Source organism: Gallus gallus, chromosome 28, assembly GCF_016699485.2.
Source record: "Gallus gallus isolate bGalGal1 chromosome 28, bGalGal1.mat.broiler.GRCg7b, whole genome shotgun sequence".
NCBI classification, from domain to species: domain Eukaryota; kingdom Metazoa; phylum Chordata; class Aves; order Galliformes; family Phasianidae; genus Gallus; species Gallus gallus.
Window position 1 is genome coordinate 2,886,382 of NC_052559.1, and position 26,084 is coordinate 2,912,465.

Consider the following 26,084-nt stretch of genomic DNA (forward strand, 5'->3'; position numbering starts at 1 on the left):
GAAGAGCTGGGAATCCCCCGCAGGGCCTGGCCCAGGTGGGGCACATGGCCGGGAGGTCAATGCTCTGCAGGGCGCTGATGCACAGCTGGGGGGGGGGCTGCGGTGTAGGGGGGAATGGGTGAACCCCCCCCCCCCCCCCCCCCCCCGGGTCTGAGGGATGCAAACTGCTGCTGCTGGGGCTGCAGGGAGCTCTGCAACAGCCGGGGGGTGGGGAGGAGGAGACAGTGGGGGGGGTTGGAAGGGTTCTTAATGGTCATAGAAGCGTGGAATCACAGCGCGGCTGGGCTGGAAGGGAGCGGGGGAGCTCCCAGCGCCCTGCCCGGCCACGGGCTGCCCAGAGCCCATCCGCAGCTCCAGGGAAGGGGCACCCACCGCCCTTCGGGTGAAGGATGTCCCCCCCATCACCTGACCTACTTCTCCCCCATTAGCGACAGGGCGAGGAGGAATGGATTTAAACCACGCTGTCCCCGTAACGCGTCTCTCTCTCTCTATAGGTCCCGAGGCAGACCTGGGTTAGCTCTCAGCCGGCTCCATCCTACAGCTGCCCCTCCCCCATCCCATTAACCCCCCCCACGCTCCGCGCTCGCTCCCATCCCGCTTCCCGCCAGGATGGGGGGAGTGGGCGTGGTCGCGGAACTAGATGGGCGGGGCTTGGCCCGGTAGCCACGCCCCCTTCCTGCCGCCACCGCGCCTGCGCGCGCCGGGCGCGGCCCATTGTCGGGGCGGGCTGACGTCGGGGGGAGGGGCGGGGCTGAGCGGCGCGGGGCCGGGCGGGGTGGGGGGGAGGCGGCGTGCGGCGGGCACCGGGCACCGCCACCGCCCCGCAAAGCACCGCACCGCACCGCCATGCCCGGCTCCATCTATCAACCCGACGGCGGCGAGGCTGCCCGAGCCCCCCCGCGTTGTTTAGCTTTGCTAAGCCCTCCTCCACCCCCACCTTCGACCGTCAGCACCGGGCAGGAACCGGAGCCCGAAACGGAGACGAGGGAGGGGCCGCCTCCAACGCAAGACGAAGCGTTGAGATTCGCCTTGGATCAACTGTCGTTGTTGGGTTTGGAGGAAACGGCCGAACCGGGGGGGGGTGGAGGAGGAGGAGGAGGAGGAGGAGGAGGAGGGGGTGGGGAGGCGGAACCGGAGCCCCCCGGGAACAGCCCGACTCTTCCCGGTACCTCTTCACCACCATCATCATCATCATCATCATCCGTTTTCGGCAACTTCGTAGCGCCCCAAAACCACCACCACCACCACAACCACCACCACCACCACCACCACCACCTTCCCCCTCTTTTGAGCGACCAGATGAACCTCGTCGGGAATAGGAAAAAAAGCGTCAATATGACCGAATGCGTTCCCGTTCCGAGCTCCGAACACGTCGCTGAGATCGTGGGGCGGCAAGGTAATGGGTCCGTCCCACCCCCCTACCCCACCCCCACCCCCCTTTGTGTGTTATCCCATGCGAGATACCCCGTATTTACACCCATAGCATCAGCCCCGGGGGGGGTCCGAGGAGCCCGGAGACGCCGTACGGCGTCTCCGGGCTCCTCGGACCCCCCCCGGGGCTGAGGCTTCCAACCCCCACCCCCCTATCAGCATATGGGTCAATTTCATTCTTTGTCTCATTCCCCTCCCCCCCCCCCTTCCCCTCTCCCCCCCCCTTCCCCTCTTTCCTTCCAAATCCCCACCACCCAAAAGTTCAGCCCATCTCTGGACTTCTCCAAGTCCTTTGCAAGAAATCATCCCCCTTTTCATTCCCCCCCCCCCCCTCCCCCTCTCCCCCAACCCATTTCACCCTTTATGCCCCCCAGGACCCCCCCTTTACCTCCAACCTATCATCACATCAAAAGACCCCCCCCTCCCTCCAGCCTATCATCGCATCCATTGCAACGGTGCACAACTCCCCCTAAAACACAGCTTCCAAAGCCCCCCCCCCCCACACACACACGCTTCACCCCATAAGCATACAAACACATTGCTTTGTCCCAACGAACCCCCCCCCCCCACCCCATCGTCCCATGCAATGAACTACACCTCAACGAGACAAAACACCCCCAATGAATTAAAAGCAGAAAGGGGCTGCCCCCACCCCCCCCTCCACCCCCACCCCATCCCACCCCAGCTCTCCCCACACCGCACAGCCACCCCATTTACCCCTCCATCCCCATCCATCCCTCGGTGCCGGGGAGGGGATTTTTTTGGGGGGGCGGAGGGGGGGACACACGTTTTATTTTCCAGCACAGAAGCGGGGAGCTGGGCAGCCTCATTGTTCTCTTTGTTAGCCCGAGCCATGCTGTGATTAGCGTGGTGACATCATGCTCTGCGCTTCCCATTGGCCTGCATTGCTTCCCCATCAGTCGCGTTCCCGGCCGGCACCGGGACACCCAACTTTTTGGCACCCCTCATCCCACACCATTGACCCGGTGTAGGTATGGCACCGCCGAGCCCGGGATGGTGAGAGCTCGATAAGAGCAGCTGCACATCGCATTGAGCCCCATGCCGGGACAGCATCCTGCTGTGCTCAGCATGGGGACGTGGTTCGGTGCTTCCATGGGGGTCTGCGGACCCCCCCGGTGTGTTGGGGCTCACATGGAGGATGCTCGTGCTGTATCAAGGAGGGGGACAGTGCCTGCTTACCCTGCTGCGTCGTCCCGGGCTCACCATTGGGGTGCCAGGGTCACCGATGGGGTCCCGGGCTCACCATTGGGGTCCCGGGCTCACCAATGGGGTCCTGGGCTCGCCGATGGGGTCCCATAGTCACCAATGGGGTCCCAGGGTCACCATTGGGGTCCTTGGCTCGCTGATGGGGTCCCAGGCTCACCAATGGAGTCCTGGGGTCACCCATGGGGTCCCAGGGTCACCAATGGGATTCTGGGCTCACCGATGGATTCCCAGGCTCACCAATGGGGTCCCAGGCTCACCGATGGGGTCCTGGGCTCACCACTGGGGTCCTGGGCTTGCTGATGGGGTCCCAGGGTCACCCATGGGGTCCTGGGCTCAGCAATGGGGTCCTGTGCTCGCCGATGGCTGCAGCCCCCCCTGCTGCGCTCTCCCTGAGATGTGCTCCATGTGCGCCGTCTCTGCACCCACTCTTGGCCCCCCAACCCTCCCTCCCCCCCCCCAGCACTGTTGGCTCTGTGCTGTGCCCCCCCCCCCCCCCCCCCCCCCCGTGCCGTGGTGGTGCTGTGGAGTGGGTTCAGCGCTGGGCACTGCGGGTTCAGCCCAGCGCGGCGGTGCTGTGAGTGCTGGGCTGCTTTGGTGCTGTGCGAGGGGTCCGTGCTGATAGCGGGGCGTCTCCGTGCTCTGCCACTTCCAATGAGGGATGTGTGAGGCCAGCGTGGCTTTGGGGCTTCAAAACCCAGCACAGCCCTTCCTCCATTGGCCTCCTCTTCCTCGCTGTCCCCCGTTGCTGCAGGCGTTGAGGTCCCTCGCGTCCCCATTGACCACCACGTGCGCCATGGGGACGCTGGGCTGGGGCAGCGCTTTGGGGCGGCGGCTTTGGGGTGATGCCGGGCTGAGGGCTGCGTGTCCCCAATCCCATGAGGTGTGTGTGCTGCTGGGTGGCACTTCGGGCTCGGTGGGAGCCGTGTTCCTATCCCTGCAGCCTGCATTGCCCCGAGCGTGAGCGCAGAGCTGCAGGTCCTGCAGTCATGTGGCAGCACCGTCCCCGTCCGACCCGCACCGCACCGCGCCGTCCCACCCGGGCTGATGCATGGCAGAGGGTGTTGGCTGCAGTTCCTCCTGTTTCTCCCTTCTCTTTCATCTCTCTCCTCCAGACCTTAAGTTAAGCATGTCAGGAAGTAAACCTTTGTTGCGCGGAGCGCATCGGTGCCATCTCGGTGCCGCTGTGAGGTGAGCTGAGCTGAAGTCCCGGGCCCTTCTCCGTGCCCACCCCACAACGTGGCCGGGCAGGATTACGTGGCTGTGCCTCCTCGTGCAAGCCCGGTCATGACTGTCCGTGGGAGGGATCGTCTGCTCCAAGTGCTGTGGGCACCCATCGTTTGGCTCTTTGCAACCAGCAGAAGTAGGGCGGCGGTGTCCAGGTGATGGGAGCTGCGCTGGGGACGGAGAGATTCGGGCACAGGGTGGGCGTTGGGGGGTCTCTGCGCCACGGTGAGGGCAGATGGAGCATCCCGAGCACTGCGCTGTGCCACGGCCCCGAGGGGGTGACCCTGCTCTGAGCACAGCTCCCAGGGCTGTGTGCTGACAGCACATGGATGGGCCGTGGCACAGCCGCCACCCCGGGGACAGCACCACGCCGTCCTGCTCCGCATCACCAACATGTGGGGCTGCGCGCAGGGCGAGAGGGGTTGGGGTTGGGGTTGGGGGGACTCAGAGGGGAGCACCCAAGTGGTGGTGCGGTGCCGTCGCCGGGTTATGGTTGGTGAGGATGCTGTCTGTGCTGGAGACCCCCCCTGGTGAGGACAGAGGAGCCCCCCGGGCGGTGTGGATGCGTCGGGGGGGGTCTGTGTGGGCTGCAGCTCCCCCTGTTTTGTCGGAGTGTTTTTGGATCTGTGGCAACGCTTTTAAAGCCACCTTATTTATAGCCTCGTAGCGAAGTCTGGCACCTTGATTTGCTCATCCCTCATCATTACTGCTGCACGTTGGGCACCCCAGCAAACCAAACCACGGCGGGACCCGTGCGGTGCCCGGGGGGACCCCATTCCATCCCAGGTCCCCATCGCCGGGGTTGTGCCGTGTGGACTCGAGAAGGATGCGGCCATCTGGGCTGGAGGCGTGTTGGGACTGATCGAAAATAGCTCGTGCTGGTACAGAGCATTCCCCCCGCTGCGGGCTGTCGGTGCAACCATGTGCTGTGCAGTTCGGGTGCACCCCAGGTGGGCTGTGGGGGCTTTGGGTGCTTCCCAGAGCTACCCGGAGATGGGACTCGGTGGGGTTGGGCTCTGTGATGCTGATGGGTGTATTGCAGTGTGGGGTATTCATTGATCCCGTGGGGTTGTATGGGTGTTCCATGGGGCCAGTGGATGAGGTGTACGTGGCTCGCTGTGTGTGGTGTGTTTAATTGTGTCACCAATTTGCAGCCCAAAGGGGTGGCCGGGATGTTTAGGAATCAGCCATCCCACAGCCAGTGGGCACCAGCCCCACTCCTCTGCTTTGGGTGGAGTTTGGGACTGGGGACGGATGCGTCTGCTGCGTCCCCAGAGGTGATGGCAGCGAAGCTCTCAGCCCCAAACGTGCTGTGAGCCCATCGAGGTCCCCCATCCCTGCAGCACGTGGCATCCTCAGTGCCTCGATCCCCAAATCACACCTGGTGCCTTTAGCAGCTGAGCTCTACGGGTTCCTCTCCCTTTTGCTTGGTGGCCTCTCCCGCAGTCAATGAGGTGCATTGTGGCTGTGTGTGTGCATACCCCGCGGTGTTGCTGCTGCTGCCTTCCCCGCTGCCCCCAGCCAGCATTGCACAGAGCGGGGCAGCCCTGCAGCAGGTGGGGGGATACGGAGGGGAGGGCAGCGCGGGGCTGCAGCAGTGCTGACGCTTAACAGCAATAAATGGGTCTTTGGTGGCTGCTGGTTCTGCCCGGCCCCAACCACTGGGCCGCCGCTCTCCCCGCCCCTGCGCTGCCCCCAGCCATAAATACACCTTCCAGTTGCTGTCCTAAATTAGGCAAAGCTCCGACAAACCCTCCTCCACCCACATTCTTCCTTGGCGAGCTCCGCAGCCACGCACGGCTTCACCAGGAGCAGTGCTGGCACCCGGGCGGCTCTGGGCACGCAGGAAGGGCTGAACCCGGGTGGGAGTGGATCCCATAGGGCTGCATTTCCAGCAGCTCTCTCTGTCCTGGAGCTGCACGCCGGGTTTTGGAGCTGTGTGCGGCTCTGCTGCCTCCGTTCCCCCATTGAATCTGTCCCTGCGTGGGATGGGGCTGCTGGGGGTCGTGCTGTAGCCCCCCAGGGCTCCCTTTTCTCTGCTGCTGGGAATTAAGAGGAGGAGGAGCTCTCCGTACGCTCGCAGCTGCCGTTCTGTGTGCACCGCAGAGCTCTCCCGGTGCCGTTCAGCTGTTTGGTGCTATGGGAGGGGATCTGCAGCAGCAGCAATCGCAGTGCACAGGGATGGGCTTCACGCTCTGCTCCCTCTCCCTCCGTCCTGTGGGATCCCAACTTTGCTTTGGGTGTGCTGTGCAAAGGGGGGTGCAGTGGACAGTGGGCAGAGGGTGAGATCAGTGGGGCTGGGAGAGGCAGCAAACCCCACCTCAGCTGGCACCCCCCTGCCTCGGTGTCCCCCCAGGGAGGAGTTTGGGACAGGTGAGGATGGGCTGCCGGTGCCACGCAGTTCACCCACCCGTCCGCATCCATTCCTGCTGTGCTTGAGCCGTTTCCTGGCTTAGCAGCTGGTGTGAGGTGTGAAGCAAGAGCCTTCTCCAGGGGTGTCTGGGCTGCAGCTGCAGAACCAGGGCACCTGCTGGGTCCTATTGGGTCCTGCTGGGACCTGCTGCTTACCCTCTGCGTCCTGCTGGTTCTGCATCTCTCCCTCCTGGGCACGGTGTCCCCACGAGGTCTTGGCATTGACACGTGGTCTTTTTTTCCCCTTCTCCTTCACTCTCCAGGTTGCAAAATCAAAGCCCTGCGTGCCAAGACAAACACGTACATCAAGACGCCGGTGAGGGGCGAGGAACCCATCTTCATCGTCACCGGGAGGAAGGAGGACGTGGAAATGGCCAAGAGGGAGATCCTCTCAGCCGCTGAGCACTTCTCCATGATCCGAGCGACACGCAACAAAGTGAATGGGCTGACGGGTGCCCTGCAGGGTCCCCCCAACCTGCCGGGCCAGACCACCATCCAGGTGAGGGTCCCATACCGCGTGGTGGGGCTGGTGGTGGGCCCTAAGGGAGCCACCATCAAACGCATCCAGCAGCAGACGCACACCTACATCGTGACCCCCAGCCGGGACAAGGAGCCCGTCTTCGAGGTGACGGGGATGCCCGAGAACGTGGACCGGGCCCGCGAGGAGATCGAGGCCCACATCACCATGCGGACAGGCTCCTTCGTCGACGTCAACGCCGACAACGACTTCCACACCAACGGCACCGACGTCTGCTTGGACCTGCAGGGTGGTTCTGCTGGTCTTTGGGCCAAAGCCCCCCACCCGGCCCGCCGACCCGCGGCCGCGCTGCGCAATGACAGCCTCAGCTCCCTGGGCAGCGCCTCCACCGAGTCCTTCTACAGCGGGCGGGTGGCGGACAACAGCCCCACCAGCCCTTACAGCACCGGCGGTGGATTCACCTTCAGCGATGCGCCGGCCCCGCTGGGCTCGGAGGAATGTGACTTCGGCTTCGACTTCTTGGCCTTGGACCTGACGACGCCGAGCGCCGCCGCCGCCATCTGGTCACCCTTTGAGCGTGCTGCCAACCCCCTGCAAGCCTTCGGCGGCTCGCAGAGACGCAACAGCGGCACGGCCACACCACGCCATTCACCCACCTTGCCAGACAGCGCCGGAGGGGCTTTGGAGCACCCCTTGGCACGCCGCATCCAGAGCAACCCCGTCAGCACCTTGTCCTGGCTGCCCACCCAGGGCTCGCTCTCCTCCTTCTCCACCAGCACGGGCTACTCTTCCTCATCATCACTGCCCGGCAGCGTCTCGGCCGCCTCGGGCTCACCCACCGACTCCAGCAGCTCCGATGGGCATCGCAAGAGCTCCCGCGAGTGCATGGTGTGCTTTGAGAGCGAGGTGATCGCCGCCCTGGTGCCCTGCGGCCACAACCTCTTCTGCATGGAGTGTGCCATGCGCATCTGCGGCAAGGCCGAGCCCGAGTGCCCCGCGTGCCACACACCGGCCACCCAAGCCATCCACATCTTCTCCTAGCCGGGGCCAGCTTGACGCGGCGAGCAGCCCCACTCCCCTCCCCTCCAACACAACTTTTTAAGGACTTGAAGCGGTTGGGGTCAACGCAGCCGTTGGGGTCAACGCAGCCGTTGGGGTCAACGCAACCGTTGGGGTCAACGCAGCCATTGGGGTCAACGCAACCGTTGGGGTCAACGCAACCGTTGGGGTCAACGCACCCATTGGCATCAACGCAACCGTTGGCATCAACGCAACCGTTGGCATCAACGCAACTGTCGGCGTCAACCCTGTTTATTTAAAGGATCGGACTGGGGGTGCAGGGGTGGGGATGGAGATGCTATTTCTCCCACTGGATGGAAGCCGGAGGGCAGGATCACGGGGAGGGAGGGGGCAGAGCAAAGGGGTTGGGAGGGAACGGGGAGGAAAGGGGGCAGACGAAGACGACGAGGAAGAGACGCAGAACCGCAGAGAGGAGCAGAACCCAATGTTTACAGAATAGCTTTAACTCTTAGCCCGGCTGTGGCGGCTGGGGAGAGGAAGCCCAGCTGTTCTTCAACAGTCCTTTCCAAATAACAGTATTCAGTTTGCAAAGTTAAATAAACAAGAAAGAAAAGGTCCGGTTGCACTTTTTATTTGAGGACACGCAAGGGTTGTCTTTTATTTTTTTAAGAGCATTCTATTATTATTATGATGTTTTCGTTGTTCTTTTTTGTATGTAGTTATTATTTTTTTTTTCTTTTTTTTTTTTTTTTTGGATGATTCTGGACGGTTCTATAAAAGTATCTATATATATATTTTTTTGTAACACAGGTCTTACCTTCTATTTTGCCAATGTGAAAACCTGCCCGAAAAGCATTACGAGGGGCCGGGGGTCGGAGGGGCCCCATTGAACACACAGCAAAGAGAAAAAGCAGACAGATTTCTATTATCTCCTTTCTGTTTCGTGGTTGGTTTTTGTTGGGGTTTTTTTTTTTGTTTGTTTGTTGTTGTTGTTTGTTGTTCTAGTTTTATTTTTTTATTTTTTACCTCTTTATGTATATGTAGGGAATTTATAGGAAAATATGTACTTTATTGAATAAATTTTAAAGACTAAAATATATTTTATTTTAAAAAGAAAATAACGGACCTTTAACCTTACATGGCTAAAGTACTGATTATATATTTGCTGAGCTGACTTGACGGTTATGAAAATTGTATCAAGAGTTTTATTTTTTGACTTCAAAGCCTTCTTAATAAAGACTTTTTACTATATACGAACCCGCGTGCTGCCTCCGCTGCCTGTTGGGCCCGTTGGGTTTTGGGACCACTTGGGGGGAGAAATGGGTTGGGGTCCGTGGGGTCGCATTTGGGCAATGGGAGATGGGGTACTTTTGCATCAGGAGACGTCGGGGTGTGATCCCCCGGCGCAGGGTGATCGGCATCCTCTGCCTCTCCCATCATGGGGACCCCGCGGGTCATTGAGAGGCAATGGCGCCCGTGGGATGTGGCGCCCAATGAGTGGGCCGTGGGGATGGATGGGCTGTAGGGACAGATGGACCGTTGGGACCCCGAAACAATGGCGCCTGTGGGCAATGGGAACCCACAAGAGAGTGGCAGCCATGGGAATGAGGCCCCGTAGGCAGTGGTGCCCAGGGGGGGCCCACTGGACTGAGAGTGGCGCTGGCGGCACCCATAGGCAGTGGTACCCACAGAACATGGAGGCTCAGACCAACAGGCTGGCACCCGTGGCTGGCAGGAAAGCCCTCATTGCGTGCATCTGTGGGGTCGTGGAGCTGGGGGTCCTTGGAGGACCGAGGACCATAGAGACGGGAGGACCGACGTGTCCCAGGGTCAGCGCTTCGTGTCACTGAGCCTCAGGAAGGGCAGATGGCTGTGGCTGATGGTGGCAACTCTTGATGAGTTTTTGAGCAGAAAATAACAGCAGTTTTGCTGTTTTTGCATCGCGTTTTCTTATCTAAAGAAAAAAAAGGGGTTCTTATTTTTTAATGGTTTAGGTAACGAAGCGCAGCTCTACTGCCCTCAGGCCTCGGCCATTCGCTGCCTTCAGGAGCACGGCGCCACTTCCGCCTTTACCCGCGCATGCGTGTTACTCTGTGGAGGACCGAAGACCATAGAGATTGGATGACCGGATGCACAGAGCGGTCGGAGCGAAACAAAGCCGCTTTCTTGCGGCTTCGTGCGCACGCGCAGTACCCCCGGGAGGACCCATTACCATAGACACGACAGGACCGGCGGCGTAGAGCGGTCGGAGCAGAGAAACGCCATGTCTGCGTCCCCGTGCGCACGCGCAGTACGAGCAGGAGGACAAACAGCCAAGCCGGCGGTTCGGCTCTTGGGGCTGCGGTTCCCTGAGCAGCTCGGAGGGTCTCCTCGCTATTCCGAGCCTTGGGACTGAACGTGGGAGCCGACGTGACGTGGGGCACGGCGATGGATGCCCACCGCCCCCCCCACGGGCTCTCCCCTCAGCCCCCATTCACAGCACGGGGGGGGGAATTCACTCCCCGCTGCCCCAGCAGCACCCACAGCCACAGCACCCACAGCCACAGCACCCACAGCCACAGCACCCACAGCCACGCGGGGGCGGTCGTTGTGCGGGCAGCGCTCTGCCCCGAGCCCTGCAGGACCTCCGTGCCGCTCTGCCAGGTCCTGGCAGGTCAATGGGGCAGCGCGATGCAGGGGGGGCTCCTCGCGGAGTCCCCCCGGACTCCCAAAAACTCCCGACTCACTTTTCGTGCTCGCTTTCAAATGAGGTTTTTAATTAAATAAATAACGGCGAGGGGCCTTCAAGGCAGCATCACTTCACAGTGTAAGGGCAGGAAGGGGGGATGGGGGGGGGGGAGGGGGGGGAGTCCAGCGCTGGGAGCATCTCCGAGTGAATGTGCTTTGTAAGAAGGAAAAGAGAACCCCAACCGAACCGAAGCTCCTCCCGCTGTGCCCCCCCCCCCCCCCGTCCCACCCCTCCCCCCCATCCCGGCCCTTTCCACCCCTCTCCCTTAAAGCGATGTGGGAAAAGCTCCGCGCTTCTCCTGTCCACGCGTTGAAAGAGCCCGTGCGAATCTGTAAACAACACCGAATGATATAAATAAGAGACGCTTCTGCCTCCCAAGGCCTCCCCTCCTCGGAACCAAACCAAAGGGAAAAAAAAAAAGACGTTTCAGGAATAAACTAAAAACCTCCTTGGCTGATGGAGAGGAGAAGCCCAGGCCCGGCCTTCCCTCAGGGCTGCAGCTGCTCTCCCTGCCCAGAAAGGGGGAATCACAGCCTGGGAAGTTCCACTGCGGAGCCGCCGCCGTTTGGATTTGCTTTCCATTTCCAGCAGCCGGGTGCAGCCGGAGGCCCTCTGTTTTACCATATGTGGTTCGCGGAGCGATGCCCGGTCACGAGAGCGTTGTGTCGGGATGTTGGCACAGCTCAGCGCCGCCTGGGACTGAAACGACCCCCCGGTGGCACATGGGGACAGGTCTGGGGCTCAGAAGGTGAGAGACGAGGTCTGATCCTAAGCCATCCCTTGGAGCTGTCTGGCGCTGTCTCCGCGCTCCCTCCGCAGGGGTGCAGCCTCACCACGCCAGGTAAAACGAGGATCCAGGCTAATAGTTTTAGTCATCTTCCAAATCCACTGGCAGCAGAAGCAACTGCGGGATGGCAGCCTGAAGGCTTCTACCAAAATAAGCAAAGAAATCTTAACCCAAACCCCTTCTCAAACACAGAAAATGCCTGGAGGAAGGGGACGTCTGCACCAGAGCCCTGCCTAGCAAGTCAGCAGGCAGCATTCCCTGCATGGAAGAAGGGAATGAGAACCACGAGTGGACTTAAGCCAGGGCCAAACCCTACACCTGGCACACATCTGCGACCCCCATCGGCCACCGCAGCTCCCTGCACAGCAGCTCCCACCTCCTGCCCACCCCATCACCTCCTGAGTGCTAATGGCAGTACAGACACCCCTTGCTCTCTTTTATGAGAGCCTGGGGTGACGTTTTAGAACAGAGGTGGGTGGGAAGGGAAAGGAATGCCGTCTGCTCTCCTGCTGGGTCTCGGTGCCAGCGTTGGTGCCCTACACCGGGTGGCCCAGGGGCTGAGCTGCACACTGTGTGCTCAGACTAAGTGGCAGTGAGGATGGCTGGTGCTGCTGTGGGCAATTTTCTCTGATACCAGCGAGATTCAGGGGCTGAACGCTGTCGCCCTCCCAGGATGCACACACATCCATGCCCCATTTGGTGTCACTGCTCCAGGGAGACGCAGGCCCAGAGGTGGGGACAGAGCAGCTGCCCCGTGCTGGCACCTTCTGCTTCTCCATATTCACCTCCACAGTTCTAACTCCAGCCACTGTCCAAAGCGAGATTCAACTCAGAAATAACCGTTCCCTTCTTCTGCAAAGGAAGGTGGGAAAGGCTTAAGCATGCACCATACTATCACAGCATCCATTTCCAAGCCCTGAAGCTTTGGCCAGAGGGCTGGAAGAGGTTGCATCGTCTCACCTGCAGCTGAGGGCAGCGTGGGCAGAGAGATGCACACTGCAGGAGCTTTGAGAACAGCACTGTGTGCACCACCACGACCCACAGCTCAGAGCGCAGGAAAGCTGCGAGGAGTGGGGAGAGTGGCTTCTATTGCAATGCATCACACGTGGGTGAAAAGCCAGGACTCCTCACTTTCCTTTGGCATCACCATGCTCACCTCTGCTGGTGAACAGCCCTCCAGCCCAAGCAGACTGTGCTCCATGCTGATTTCCTAAGCTCTCGGACCTCCAGACTGCACCCTCTGTCCCAGCCCTGAAGTGCCCGTGATACATCCCTGTTTTCAAAACATCTCTTCACTCAGACTGTCCCACTGGGGCCAGAGGATACTTCCCCTGCACTGAGGGGGCAGGGATTTTCCCAACAGCCTGGCATTACCTGGGGTAACACACGGTCAACGAAATGGGAGGGGGGGGGGTCATGAGCCTCCCCCCTCACTCAAGCCAGCCACCAGCTTTGCATGACTGTGTCAGAACACGCTGGAGAAGAAATGTGTTTGGTTTCACTGTAGCCTTGGATCAGGGAGGATGGAAAGAAGGATTCTGACCAAGAGCTCCAAACTGTCCCTACAGAACAGTGGAAGTTCCAGGATTTGACTCAGTCAGGTCCAAGTCCTTGCTGGGTCCGTGACAGGTTCGTGACTGAAGATTCTCACTGTGACAAAGGCTCTGATCGAGCCACAGGTGCTGAGCAGGCCTGATGAGCAGTCAGGAAACTATTTACATCTCCGATGCCAATGAGGCCAAAATCTGTGACCGATAAGGACACTTGCGCAGGGGCCACCACTGCCTCTGGGTCTCTGCCCAAATCCACAGGGCCAGCAATTAAAGGCAAACCCTCGTTAATGTCTGCAGGGAGAGTGAAGTCCATGGTTATCGTCTCACCAGAGCTTTGTAATGTCTCCTGCTTCTCTGCCAGTCCTGGTCCTGCTGGTGGCAAAGCAAAGAGCCCCGTGTCCGAGGGGGTGACAGTATGCCGTGTGCAGGAGGCAGAGATGGTGCCTGAGGAGGCCTCCTCTGCAGGGTCAAAGGAACAATTCGTCTCTGAAGGAGTACTGCACTCGTAGCCCTGTCCTGATTCACTCATGCTGCCCAGGCTGCAGGCTGTGCTCTCCACGCTCAGGGGCTCTGCATGCAGCAAAGGAAGGAAATTTGAGGGAGGCGGACAGAGAGGGAGGAAGAAAGTGGGAGGGAAGCAGTGAAATAAAAGTAGAATGAGTCCACAACACAGGAAAACCAGAATCCAGCTCAAATCCCACCTGTCCAGAACAGTTCTTGTTTGATGGCACAAATGTTTCTTTATTATAGCAACCACGAATCCTGCCAGCATCTACTAAAGAAAGGCAAGATGCAGACAGCGGATAGGGGGGGCACTGGTTTTTCTATGGAAATTAAAAGGAAATCTCAAGACTCTCCAATATAAACCCCATCCTAAACCCCGTCCCCTTGAGCATACCTCCCCGGCAGGTGGCAACACAAAGCCCTTCTCTGTGGCAGGACAGAGAGAAGCAATGAACCCAATTCAGTCTCCCTGAGTCTTCTCACAGCTCTAAAAGCAGCTCACAGATACTGACTGACTCCTGGTGCCTCTGGAGAACACACCTGTGCACATTAACTAAAGCAGGTGCATCGGAAACAACTCTCTAGTGCAGGTGCCCAAAGTCAGTGCATTCTCTTGCTTTGGGAATGCCATGGGCCATTCCTCCCTCTGCATCTGAAGCAGGACCAACTGTAAGCCAACTCTAGAAAGTCAGTGCTCACCAATGCAGAGACAGCCGAGTCTCCTTTACATGCACCATACCCTGCAAGCACACTGACACCATACAGGCTAAAGAGCAACTGCTGGATAACAGCAAAAGGAGAAAGGCAAAAGGAGGGTCCAGCTGCTGAGCGATGGAGAGGAGAACTCCTCTCCTGTGGTAGACAGAAGGGAAGGAAGTTACCTGTGCTCTCAATTGCTAGCTGGTCTTGGCCAAAGTGAGAGTCCAGGCAGCTGGTGGCAGAGGGGATGGGTGGGAAGCTCCGAGAGCGGCTGGCGTTTTCCACCTCACCCCCATCCAAATCGTTGTCAGTGTAATCCCTGTGGGGAAAGGCAGACAGCACTGTGACCACCCACAAACCAGAGAGACGCAGGCAGGGAAGGCTCAGATCTGAACCCACCAACAAATAAAGCAACGGGGCTGGAGAGGCCTGACAAAAAGGGAGGTCCATCACTTCTCGGTCTGCAGAACCCAGTTTAGGTTCTGGCACGGAGGCAATCACAGTTAAATCAGTGTGGATTCCACTTAAATATTTCCTTTTGACCTTTTAAAGCATTTCAGCGTCAACCTTTTAGAAGAGCATTTTCTGTAATTAACAGATTTCAATCTGCCTCAAAGGGGAGCGTCTGGGATATAAATTAATTCACCTCCAAAACATCAGAAATTGAGCACGTAGAGAAATCCTACTCCTGAAATTTCATCCATCAGCATTAATTCTTGAGATCAGCCCTGAGCCCCCGATCCTAACCTCACCCATGCATTCATGTGCAAAAAGCAAGCAGTATTTTCTGGCATAAGGCAGTCCAGATCCAAGCATTATAATTGCTTCACCATCCCTTCCCACACCAACAGTGGGTTACGTTCTGAGCTATGTGCTCCCACCCCAAAAACCCTTCCAGAGCAGACAGCAAAGTCTTTACAGCGGAGGTGCTTTGCAGCAGGGATCTTCCCAATATTACTAATTTTAGTGTGAGAATATTCCACGCACGTGGCTCCAGGGTGGAGGACGTACTTCTTCCTTCCTAAACGGGTCTGCTGAGTGAAGTAGTCGTAGCGTTCTGACTTCTTCCACATGTAGTAATACTCCACGCATTCACCCACTGACCGAGTGCGGACCTGAGGAGAACCATCACAGTCAGCATCCAGATGTGTCTGAAGGAAAGGGGGCTGTTCACCCATTCTTATCAGCACAGGGAAAATCAAGTGCGTGGTGGTGATATATATTGCTACGGACACATCTACACTCCGGAACAGAAGCAGATACTGAGGTTTCCAAAGTGGGAATCAGCCAGAGAAGGAACTCCCCATGGTGCATAATTGTTCTTGCAGACCCCAGTGTGGGCTCACACACAGTACGTTCATGCAGGACTTTCCTGCACCTCCAGTAGCACACTTAACATCAAGAGAGCAAACCTGCATCCATTTTCACTGGCCAGAGTCAACATGCCCACAATGAATCAGCAGTAGAACTGGACTCTCTAGTTCTGCCAACTCCCAGCACAGCAGCATATGCCCTGGGGCCCAGTTCTCCCTACAACAGCATCTTTCATTCTAGAGGACCCCAGGGGACTTTACAAAACATCCACATGCTCAACTCACTCATTCACAGAAGGTACTGCAAGGGCTGAGAGTTTGGAAAGAACTTTTTGAGACTTCCAGAAAGGGCTAATCAGTAATTAACTGACATCACTCATGCAGGCCAGTGTTGTTTGTGACTTCTCCCACCTGGAAAATAAGGCAGAGCAGGGCAGTGAACGGCCCATCACCTGCTAGCATGAGTCAACACAAAGCCTGGGGTTGGAACTCAGCAATCCTGAACTTCCTGCATCAGCCAAGGCTCAAAATACACCTCGGTCTCATTCCCTCTGTCTCAGTGTGATGCAGGGGTGAACATTCTTACCTTGTTTGCCTGGATAAGATGGAAGTTTTTCCCATGGACCCTGAAGCCATGTTCAAAATTTCTACATTCTTCTTCACTCCAGGCACAGAGCTCATCTAGAGGGGGAAAAAAGAGAGGAATTGGGGAAAATGTACAGAATCCAGGAAGAATTCTATGCACATTGACTTTTGGGGTAGAATCCAGACGGGGTTCTCACCTCTGATAACCTTCACGTTGAACCGTAACCTCCGTAATGCCTCTTCTGCATTGAAGTTGCATTTCACCAGCTCATACAAAGCCTAGGACACAAATGAAAGTGGCTGGCAGCACGTAGGAGAGAAACAGACCAGAAGCAGAGCTCCTTACAGCTCACATCTGTCTCCTAACACTTATTTTTCTCAGGAGTCACTTTGCTATTAGCCCCAGCTTGGATTATTCTATTTCTCATTCTCCCAGCACTGGATAACAAACCCTAGGACTGAGAAGATGCAGTTCTATCAGCAGCTCTAGAGATTACTGGGGAGCTTCTGTGTTTCTACAGATACTGGGCTTGCTGTGAGAATCTAACCTGGCTAGCTCAGGGCTAACACAGCTGCTCTGAAGTTCCTCCAGAAGTTTCACCTTCTGCTGGCTTAAAAGCAAAAGCCACAGAATGTACAGAGGGCAGATCCAAAACGATGCTCACGCTGCAAGCTCTGCCTCAGAGATTCTGCAAGGGCAGGATGAAGAGCCTCCTGAGGCTGCATCTGAGGGGCAACCCCACTTATCCAGGAAGCAGAAGGAGAGGATCACAGGAGGGAGGCCCCATTCTCTTTTAAGTGAGCCTCGTTCAGGATCTCTGAAGGAACGTTGTACCATGACGACAGAATTTGCTCTTGATAGTATCTCTGGCTACAAGGGTTTACCTGTTCGTTGTCTTTCACCATCTCCCCTTCTGGCAGGCTGCTGCTAGACAGCTCGTCCCACCGCCGCTTCACAGCACGGTATAGGAACTCTTCAACCTCTCTTTCAGGTAGGATGTTTGGGTCCCAAAGCAGCTGATCTTCATTTTCATAGGCTAACAGAAAAAGCACTGAAATAAGCTCAGAGAAACAATCAGCATGGACATGCACAGCAGAGATAAAAGGAGAGAGAAAACCTTTGCTTGGACTCCAGCCTGGCATTAGAGATGGCAGCCATCTGTGTGAAGGCATTTCATCTTTCCCTCCTGATTTTGGAGGCAGATAAGCTGAATACTGCTTATTCTAGAGCCCCAAGCACAGGCTTGACTTATTTCCACTTCTTCACAAGGGTTGGCTGATGAGTTTTTTTGTTACCACGTTCTCTTTTGCTTTGATTCATTAACCTTGGCAACTCCAAAACCGTAGGTTGTAAGGTGTCTTTTCCCACATGCAGCAAACAAAAGGATGAGGAAGCAAAGGCCGCTTTGAGCTACAAGTCTGGCCTAGGCTCAAGACCCTCTTCATCCTAGAAACAAAACTAAGCAGCTGCAAAGCTGTGCTAGCTTGTAATGCTCCTCCATGAGCTGCTCCATCCATGAAATAGCAGCAGCACACAGCATCGCTATGTGTTTATTGTCCCTTTTAGGTCTCAAGGCTCTAAGTCCATGAGAGCATGGCACAAAGCAATGTAAACGAGTTTAAGTAAAATAAGCAAGCACAGAGGAAAGCAAGAAGGGATTCTGCAATAAAAATAGCTAGAAATGCAGTGCTTTAATTTCCTACTCAGATATAAAAACAGTAGCACCCTTCACGTTTCACCTGTTCACCTATTTCTAGAGACAAACGAACTGAGTCCTGCCATGTAAAGTCAGAGGAAGCACTGACAGGGCATAAAAAAATCCTTGTGTGGATCTACTGTCAGTTTCCTCTCATTTTATGCTGAAGCAAACATACAGACTGCATGAAACAGGCACTAAATCCATGGTCTTTAGTACAGAAGGCTGAGAGCACTTTTTTCTCCCCTTTAACTAAGTTGCTTCTAGTCTGCTGGGTGAAAAGAACCAGTGAGGAAGTGAGTCACTTCTAAAGAGGTGCTCTTCTGTTAGCTATCTTCTTCAGAAACTCAACATGCTGCTGCTAACAAGGCACTAGTTACGAGACAATCTGCACATCAGCATGTCTGCAGAGCAAATTAGGAACTGCCAGCTCCAGGGAGTATGGAATGGAAGTAACCTTTGCTACTTCAGGAAGATGCCAGGGAAGAATACATCACGGCATCTTGCTTTGGCTACAGATGAGCTCCCCTCCTCCTAACCTCTCATGCCAAGCCAGTTTTCATGGAGCTTCTGTAGTTCTATTACTAGCCAAATCCAAGCAAGCTAGTTTAAAGCTAGCTTGGGTATAGCTGTACATTTTGGTGTTGATACTAAGAGATGCCAAGCTGAGAGACACAAAATAGATTTAGTGATCCAGAGCCCATCAAATCCCCAGGACAGCAGCCCTACACCCAAACAAGACACACCAAGGAAGCTGCCTTACCTTTTTCACTGTGCCTGTTTAAGTGGAGGATGGGAACGGTGGCTTGGAACTGAGGTCCAATACTGATGTCCTGAAATACCATCACAGAGAGTTGGGTAAATGGAACAGACTGCATGTGGGCACTGAGTTTACTTCATTATTTAAGGACTGTGACACCACAACAGGGTACATCTGCAGCTCCCAGTGTCACTACAACTTCTAGGGAGCCCTGACTACTTTATAAGGTAACTAGAAAGACTTACAACTAGACAGAGCATATTTTAGGGACCTCAGGCATCTACATTGTTTTAATGTCAGATATACAGCAAGTAGCTGAGGATGGAGATCAAAGATGTGCTAAAGGTCTCCTGCAACCTTCATAACCAGGATGAATTTGGAATCTGCTCCTCTCTTTGATAAGATGGTTCCTCTCCAGTAAAGCCCACTGGGAATACTGCCCAGCAATTCCCTTTCATGGGGCTACAGAGTGCACTTCCAACCCATGTATGCCACCGCCTTCCACAGAACACAAGGCACTGAGCAAAAGGAAAATTTGCTTGAGGAATATCACAGTGCTTGTGTGTCATGTTTTCCTCAGGCTCTGGGACACTGCCTCAGCTCCCCTTCTGGATGTACTGCAATCATTTACCTTCTTACACTCGCTAGATGGCATGGAATCCTCCTCTGATTCCTCAGCCATGGAGGAAGCACATGGAGATGAACAGGGCTCTTTGTCTTCATCAGCAAGGAAGTTGTTTGCTTTGTGGAAAAGGGAAAGATTTGCTGTTATGAAATGATTTATTTCCATCGCTCCACGTTCCCTCTCCTTCCCTTTATCTTCTGTCTTAAAAGTCACTTTCAGAGTGGTCCTCAGTTGACAACTTACCCATTTCTACCCTTCCTTTTTAAACAAGAGAACATGCATGCTTGCCACATGGGTGATGTCAACCAACCCTTCATTTTGTAGGGCAGCAGAAGGAATAAGATCACTTTGCACTGAGTCTCTCATGCACTCTGGCTCCATTCCTATTCTGATATTTAGCAATTGCCACAGTATACCAGGCCACTATTGCTACTGAATGTATTCACTTGTAGAGATGTCAGACCCAGCACTGAGCCTACAGACTGTAATTGCAACAGGTAGCAAAACATTTCTCACTTTCTCAGTGTTATGAGTTATGGCTAAACACAGCTCTCTCCTGATCCCAAGTGCCCACCCACACTCTATCATGTCCAACTGATGCTGGGTGACCCCACCAGCATGCAGGTTTATTCACAGCCCCCAGAAGGAATGTGGGACAATTTATGTCAGGGAAGTTAGTGGCAAAGTCAAGAAATACATCCCTGCTTTACCCTGCACGTCACACCTAAGTACAAAACAATTATTTAGACATGAGCAACACATACAGCCAGGCTGGTTTGGGAATAGGTCTGATGCATCGTGGGACGTGACCGATGGAGTCAGATCATCAGCTGAAGATTGCGTCTCCTCTTCTTCCCCTGAAAGCAAATCCTTCGCTATTTGTTCCTTTTAACAACAAGAAGAAAGTGAAAAAGAGTTTAGATTTTAAAAAATTACATGAAAGCAGGGAGGGGGGTGGGGAGCTGAGGCCTGGAGGAAAGCATTTCTGCCTCAGGGTGGCTGCAACCACAGCTCTCCTCACCCTCCCACAGCCACAGCTTCAGAGACAGATTCTCCCTCATGCTCCCCATCACCCCTAGGTTATTCACCCTTGAAGCACTCCTCTAAGTGTTCAGAGGAGAGTGGATTCCTATGGAAGCCAGAGATAGGTTAGCTAGCACTGAAGGAAGATCCAAACCTTCCCTGTCTATTCACAGACCCACCTCACGAGCCAAGAACTGTTACCAAAGTTCCATACAGAGCTGCGACAGTGTTCTTTCTCAAAGTTATCTTTCCTCCAGCCTCCTCCATACTCTGTATGTCCATTCACGTTTCTGCACCTGGTGTTTCTCACTGGGGCACCACAGCTGGGCAGACCCCTTCCCTTGGTGTCCCCCAAACTCCCTCTGAAAAGAGCTACCAGACACGTGGAGCTCTAAGGCAGTACACACCCGAGCTGACAGCTGCTCTTACCTTATCCAGAGTCATATCGGGAAGGTTTGGAGGGATGTCATTGCTCTCGCTGTCCTGCTCTGAAATGGGATTGGATGCCTCATAGCCATAAAGTGCAAGCAGCTCCTCAAATGGCATTTCACTGCTCTGAGCGAGAGGAGGACAAAGCTTCATCAGGCATGGAACAATCACCGAGAACAACAGCAGCTGCAGTGAACACAGAGATATGCAGAGGCAGTCATGGCAGCTCTGCTCTTCTGGGGGCTCTGAGTGCCTTGGGTGATGCTGCACAACGAAGGGGGTATGGGCTTCCAGGACACCACAACCCGTTCTTCTCAAAGGTACACACAAGCCAGGAGCTTTCACCCCAAAACAATCCAGTCGAGGGTATTTTAAAATTGTATTTATGCTAGGCTTCATGCTGGTGAAGGGATGCCAAACAGTAAAACTGTACTGATACAGAAGAAGAGATGGAGCAAATCCCTATACTACTCTTGGGCCAGACCTGAAGAGCAAGAGCACGCTGTGTGTTCCACTGAGGCCCCCGTGGGGAGCACCCACTGCAGAACCACATCATCTCTTCTCTGTGGTTCCTCTCCACCATGGGATGGACGCTGTATATGCAGCCAACAGCTGACAACTCCTTGATAGTGTGTGTGAAGGGACAGCTGTCAGTGGATACCCGGCAGGCCATCACATACTGCTGTCAGCTGCTGAAAGACCAACTCCTTGCTATCCAAACTCAGACCTAAGACCTATTCGTGGGTGGACTTAAACACAGCATAGAGCAAGCAAGACAGTTTCCCACAAAGACCTTAGCTGCCAGTGCTGTCAAAGAAAACAAGAAAACCCATCAGGTAACTTCCCTTCCCCCCCTTGCTGCCTTTACCTGAGAGGCACTGAAACTCTTCTCCAGCTCTTCTAAAGACTTCTGCTTCTCCTGAGCATCATCATCTTCTTCCCTTTCTTCCCGCACGCCGTAGTTCTGCGAAAGGATCTCTGCCAGGTTCAGTCGGTGATCAGCTGAGCCCATGGACACAACTGCAGGGATTAAAACAAGTTGGATACCAGCACCACCCTGAACCCAACCTTCTGATGCAACAAAACCTGACACGACCCATCCTTGTGTGTATGTGCAGCTACGATAAGCCAGAGGAAGAGATTAGGCAGAGAAAGGATGGAAACAACTAAACGAAGTCCTCCTGTGAGCACTACATTGCAAAGCCTGGCTCCCTAAACACCCACATCCCATGACTGTTTCCCTCTTTATGTTCCTCTCTTAGCTGGATTCTCTGATGTCCTCCATCTGAATGCACACTGCAGCTTTTCCTTCATCTGAGGCATTTGCAGGATAATATCGGGAGAACAGCAAATGGACATTCGTAGGAGCTTTGGCATCATTAAGACTTATCCATCAAGCGCCATCGGAATCAAGCAACGAGTTCAAAAGACGTTGGAAGGAGAAGGGAAGGAAACAGACAGGCTGACCCCAGGAGCACGGAACCCTCTGGCAATCAGACCAACAAACAGAAGGATAAACCACGGCTACCTGCTGCGCTCTGAAGGCTGGGCTCTCCAGGACATAGGCTGTGGGCTGGGTATGGCACCACCCTCGGGCTCTGCCTGCCCACCGAGGCCTTCAAGGAAAGAGAAAGATATGGCTGAGACATCTCTTAAGAACGTAACACACCTGCAGCCTCTTAACCCCACCAGTAAACGTAATTAGCTTCATTTCAAAGCTGAAGTTAAGAAAATCCACACAGGGTAGCACTGTGCCATGCAAGAACTCTTGTTTGGTGTACTGAGCAGCTCTTCCAGCTCTGCTCTTTGGGTTCTGCACCTTCCCCTCGGTCTCTAAGTGCATGTGGTGGAGGTTCCATTTTACCTTCAGTGCTCTGCTCATTATTTATCCTCTCACCAGCTTCAGACCTCAGGTCTTTATGGTTTACACACTCACTTAAGTGAAGGATTTTAACCCAAACACACACATCATGCTTGTTGGAACACAGCACTTCCAGGACCTGAGCCACTCTTTGGAGATGCAATCAGAAATGGCCATCCACCACCACGTCAGCTTCTCCCCAAGGCCTCACCACATTCAGGAGACACAGAGGGGCCGGGCAAGAAATTCAGAGCTGGGCAGGCAGCAAAGGAGCCTGGGAGGTGTGCAAGCAGAGGTGAGGTAGGAAGAGATGAGACAGGATGGTGAGGACAGGCTCCTGCTTTGAGGCATTCAGTTTAGGCAGCAATACGGGCTGAAGCTTGAAAAGCAATCCAGAACATCTGCAGCTCCGTGGGCTGAGGGACGTGGAAATGCTGTTCATCAAGTTCAGCCTAGGTAGGGAGCAAGCAGGTAATTAAGTGATGCCTTTGAGCTGACTGAGAGCATCTGATGGCAGAAGGTCAGAGCATCAATACAACACAGTCATGGCTGACATCTCGTTGTGATCCTCTTTGTGAGCCAGGACATCTGGGGTGCTTCAGTGCAAGGCTCTGAAAGCTTAAAAAAAATACAGGTTCAAATCAAAATCCATCCTCTAAAAGGAAGCATACACCAAAAAAGCCACTCCAGGCTCTCGTTTAGGAGGCAGCAGACGTTCCCATCAAGACGAAGACCAAGAAGGAGGGAAGGCAAGGACCTGTGAAGCAGCCATGGAACTCCTGCTCCTTCCCCTGCCCAGAGCAGCGAAACGAGGATGCCTCAATCCCAGCTGAGGCGCACAGTGTGTGCTGCAATTCATCATCTCCAATGTCTGATCGTTAGCAACACGGTAACCCCACTGGAGGCCACTCTGGCTGCAGGCAGAGCTCGCCATGAAGAAAGGGAAGGAGGCATTTATGGGCTAATGGAAGGGAAGAGTTCAGACAATCTCCATTTTGAGAGCGGTCGTGCTGGGAAATGGATTCATAACTCAGGAAGGTTCAATGTCTCCCTGCTGGTCCTTGCTGGAATGGGACTGAGCACAAAACCCTCTTGGATAAATCCATCCAAACAAATAATCCCAGCCTGGTGAGAATGGGAACGGTGTGGGCTACACTCCCTTTTGCCTCGAGTGATCTGCAGAGCTCTCTGTCCTGAGATGATCCATATATTGACTGTGCCTCCTTCACACGGGGACTGATACGGAGCTGCACGCAAAGGGTTCTGAAAACGAAGACTGAAAGCAGCAGCAGCAGCAGGGCTGGCTTGAAAAGGTGTCAGAACACTTCAGGGATGACGAGCTCTTGGATTAAAGACCAGATGCTACAATAAAGAGCAACAGGCAATATGGTAGGATGACGACCTAGTAACTAATCACAAGTTTATGTGCCCAAAGCACTAAGGCAGCATTAGGGCGAGTGGGAACTGCCCAGTCACCATGGAATGAGTGGCACTGCTGTGTTTGGACTGAGAAAAGAAGAAACGAGTGGTGGAAAAGGAAAGCAGCCTACATCCAGGCTTCAAAATGTGTAAAACTGAGCAATCCTTCAAATTATTAGGAATTAGGGGAACGGACAAGCCAGAGGAATAAGAGGGAAAAGGGGGTCTGGCTTAAATAGGTAAAGGATGACAGAAAGAATATTCCTGACCACACCAATGCCACGTGATGTGTGGTTATTGCATGTGAAGGTGAGGAGCTGCAGTCTGACACTTCAGATGCAACCATCAGGCAGGAGGAAGGAAACACAACAGCATAACATGCTTTGGAAAGAGAGCAGGAACAACCAAGGCGTCATCAGATACTCCCAGATCAAGAGTGGTTTTCAGATGAGGTACCAACAGTGTCATCTACTGCTGGTGGCAGCTCCGTCCCCATGGGAGATGACAGCAGTGACCTCCATTCACCTCCACCGTGAACCACGGGGTTGGAAAATGGCTCCTCCATGCATTGGTCACTTGGGAAAAGAAAAGGTATTCCCAGCAGTACTTTTCCTTCCATTCCTCTCTGCTTCTCAGGCATAATCATAGGGTCACCGAACGGCTTGGGTTGGAAGGGACCTCAAAGATCACCCAGTTCCAAGCCCTGCCTCTCCCAGAAGTCACACAGACGTTGACCCATCATCCAGTCTCTTCTTTGTACTTTCGGATGTTTCCAGCACTCCATTCTGTGTTCTGGACTCACCTTTTTGAGCACATCGGACCAAGAAAGAGTCATATCTCAGAAAACACAGAGGAAGGGCACAGATAAAGCCATTTTCCATTGCAGCACTGACTGCGATTGTCCAGAGACGGAAAGTCCCTCAGGCTGAAGCAACTCTTGCAAGAAAGTGAGGAAAAAGGGAGAACACTTCTCCTTCTGGCATCACTATTTTAATACCCAAAGTGATTTCCTGAGCTAGTTTAACACGTATTTTGAACGCTGTGAGAGTCAACTTGGATTTGCTTTCTACAGACCTCAGTGGTAGTCAGGGGAAAGCGGTGTGGATAGGAACACATCTGTGCTGTATCCTACGTATCTGAAAAGGCAAAACATTCACAAAGGACAAGAAGTCCGGGTCACCTCCTGCACTGCCCAGACCTCGTGTTCTGCTGATGCCGGATGGGAAACTCTGTGGTCCAACCTCATCCGTGAGGCCCTGCGCTGTCCTCAAGGCAAAGGGATGCGTTGGCCAACATCACACCAAAGCAACGGCGTAAAGGGGAACGCAGCGCACTGCGCTCTGATGCTCCAAAGGCCAAAATGAAGACGGAGCTGTTCTGGGTGGGGCAGGCAGAGGAGTGCCATGATGTCCCAACGGCGAGGCCTGCTGCTCTGATAGAAGCTGTTGTCCCACGACGAACAGCAGCCATCGCAGAGCTCCCATCGCCCCCACGTGCTGTGCTCACCACGAGGCCCCGCGGTGTGAGGGAAGCACTGGGAGACATCAGAGCGATGCGGGGCAACGGGTGCAGCAGCAGCAGTAACACTAATGCGACAGCACCGGGAGAGGCCACGGGACCCCAGCCCAGCACCCCCATGCGACCCCCTCTCAATGCCCCTTCCCACAGTTCTGCCTCCAAATCCCCCCCGGGGACCCCACCACACCAAACTCCCGGACACCTCCGCTCCGCTCCGTGCCCCGGCCCGGCCCCAGGCCCAGCCCCGCTGCTCCCAGAGCCCCTCCGCCACTCAGGCCCTCTCCCCCCCACCCAGCCGGGCCCCAGGCCCCGCAGCTCCCGGCCCGGAGCCGGCCCCGCTCCCCGGAAGCCATCCACGGACCACCCCACATCGCGCAGGGGTCCAACCCGGCCCGAAAGCAATGCGGAAGACGCGGTCCCATCCCGGGCCCGGCCCGGCGCGACCCCACCGGCTCCGCACTCACCTCCGCCATGGCCGGGCGCGAGCGGCGGCGGAGGTTGGGGGGGGGGGGGGCAGTGGGGGGGGAGGGGGTAGCGCGGGACCCGGATGTGGCGGCGGCCGCTGATTGGCTGCGGCGCCACGAGGGCGGGGGGAGCGGCGGAGGCGCGGCGGGGCGGGCGGACGGCGCGCGGCGGGGTCAGAGGTCAGAGGTCAGGGGGCGGGGCTGCACGCAGCGCGGGTTGGGCCCGGTCCCGGTACACCGTGGCCCTTATCCAGAGCGGAGGGCCCGTATCCGGAGCCCGGGGTGAGCTCCGAACCCTGGCGGGCCGGAGCGGGCAGAATCTCAGCC

At 55.5% G+C, this 26,084-nt stretch overlaps 2 protein-coding genes across 10 annotated transcripts; one reads left to right on the top strand and one right to left on the bottom strand.

The window, feature by feature from the left end:
- Nucleotides 1-785: 785 nt before the first annotated feature.
- MEX3D (mex-3 RNA binding family member D) lies at nt 786-9,049 on the top strand. Its single transcript, XM_015300024.4, has 2 exons — nt 786-1,396; nt 6,558-9,049. Exons 1-2 carry the CDS (start codon nt 847-849, stop codon nt 7,811-7,813), a joined length of 1,806 nt encoding a protein of 601 aa, XP_015155510.3. The 5' UTR covers nt 786-846; the 3' UTR covers nt 7,814-9,049.
- A 3,745-nt stretch (nt 9,050-12,794) lies between these two features.
- On the bottom strand, nt 12,795-25,786 carry MIER2 (MIER family member 2). Of its 9 annotated transcripts, XM_046904660.1 has the most exons (14): nt 25,758-25,786; nt 22,568-22,974; nt 22,024-22,111; nt 21,364-21,515; nt 20,496-20,681; nt 19,808-19,928; nt 19,050-19,159; nt 18,422-18,491; nt 16,847-16,998; nt 16,159-16,240; nt 15,963-16,057; nt 15,051-15,178; nt 14,246-14,382; nt 12,795-13,430 (listed from the first exon to the last, which is right to left on the bottom strand). In XM_046904660.1, the coding sequence occupies exons 4-14, from the start codon at nt 21,505-21,507 to the stop codon at nt 12,955-12,957; spliced, it is 1,701 nt and encodes a 566-aa protein (XP_046760616.1). In that variant the 5' UTR covers nt 21,508-21,515; nt 22,024-22,111; nt 22,568-22,974; nt 25,758-25,786; the 3' UTR covers nt 12,795-12,954. The 9 variants fall into 9 exon arrangements, with proteins under 9 accessions (XP_046760616.1, XP_040509626.1, XP_015155509.2 ...); XM_040653692.2 differs by lacking the exon at nt 22,568-22,974 and having other exon boundaries at nt 15,075-15,178; nt 20,496-20,621; XM_015300023.4 differs by lacking the exon at nt 22,568-22,974 and having other exon boundaries at nt 20,496-20,621.
- Between the last annotated feature and the right edge of the window lie 298 nt (nt 25,787-26,084).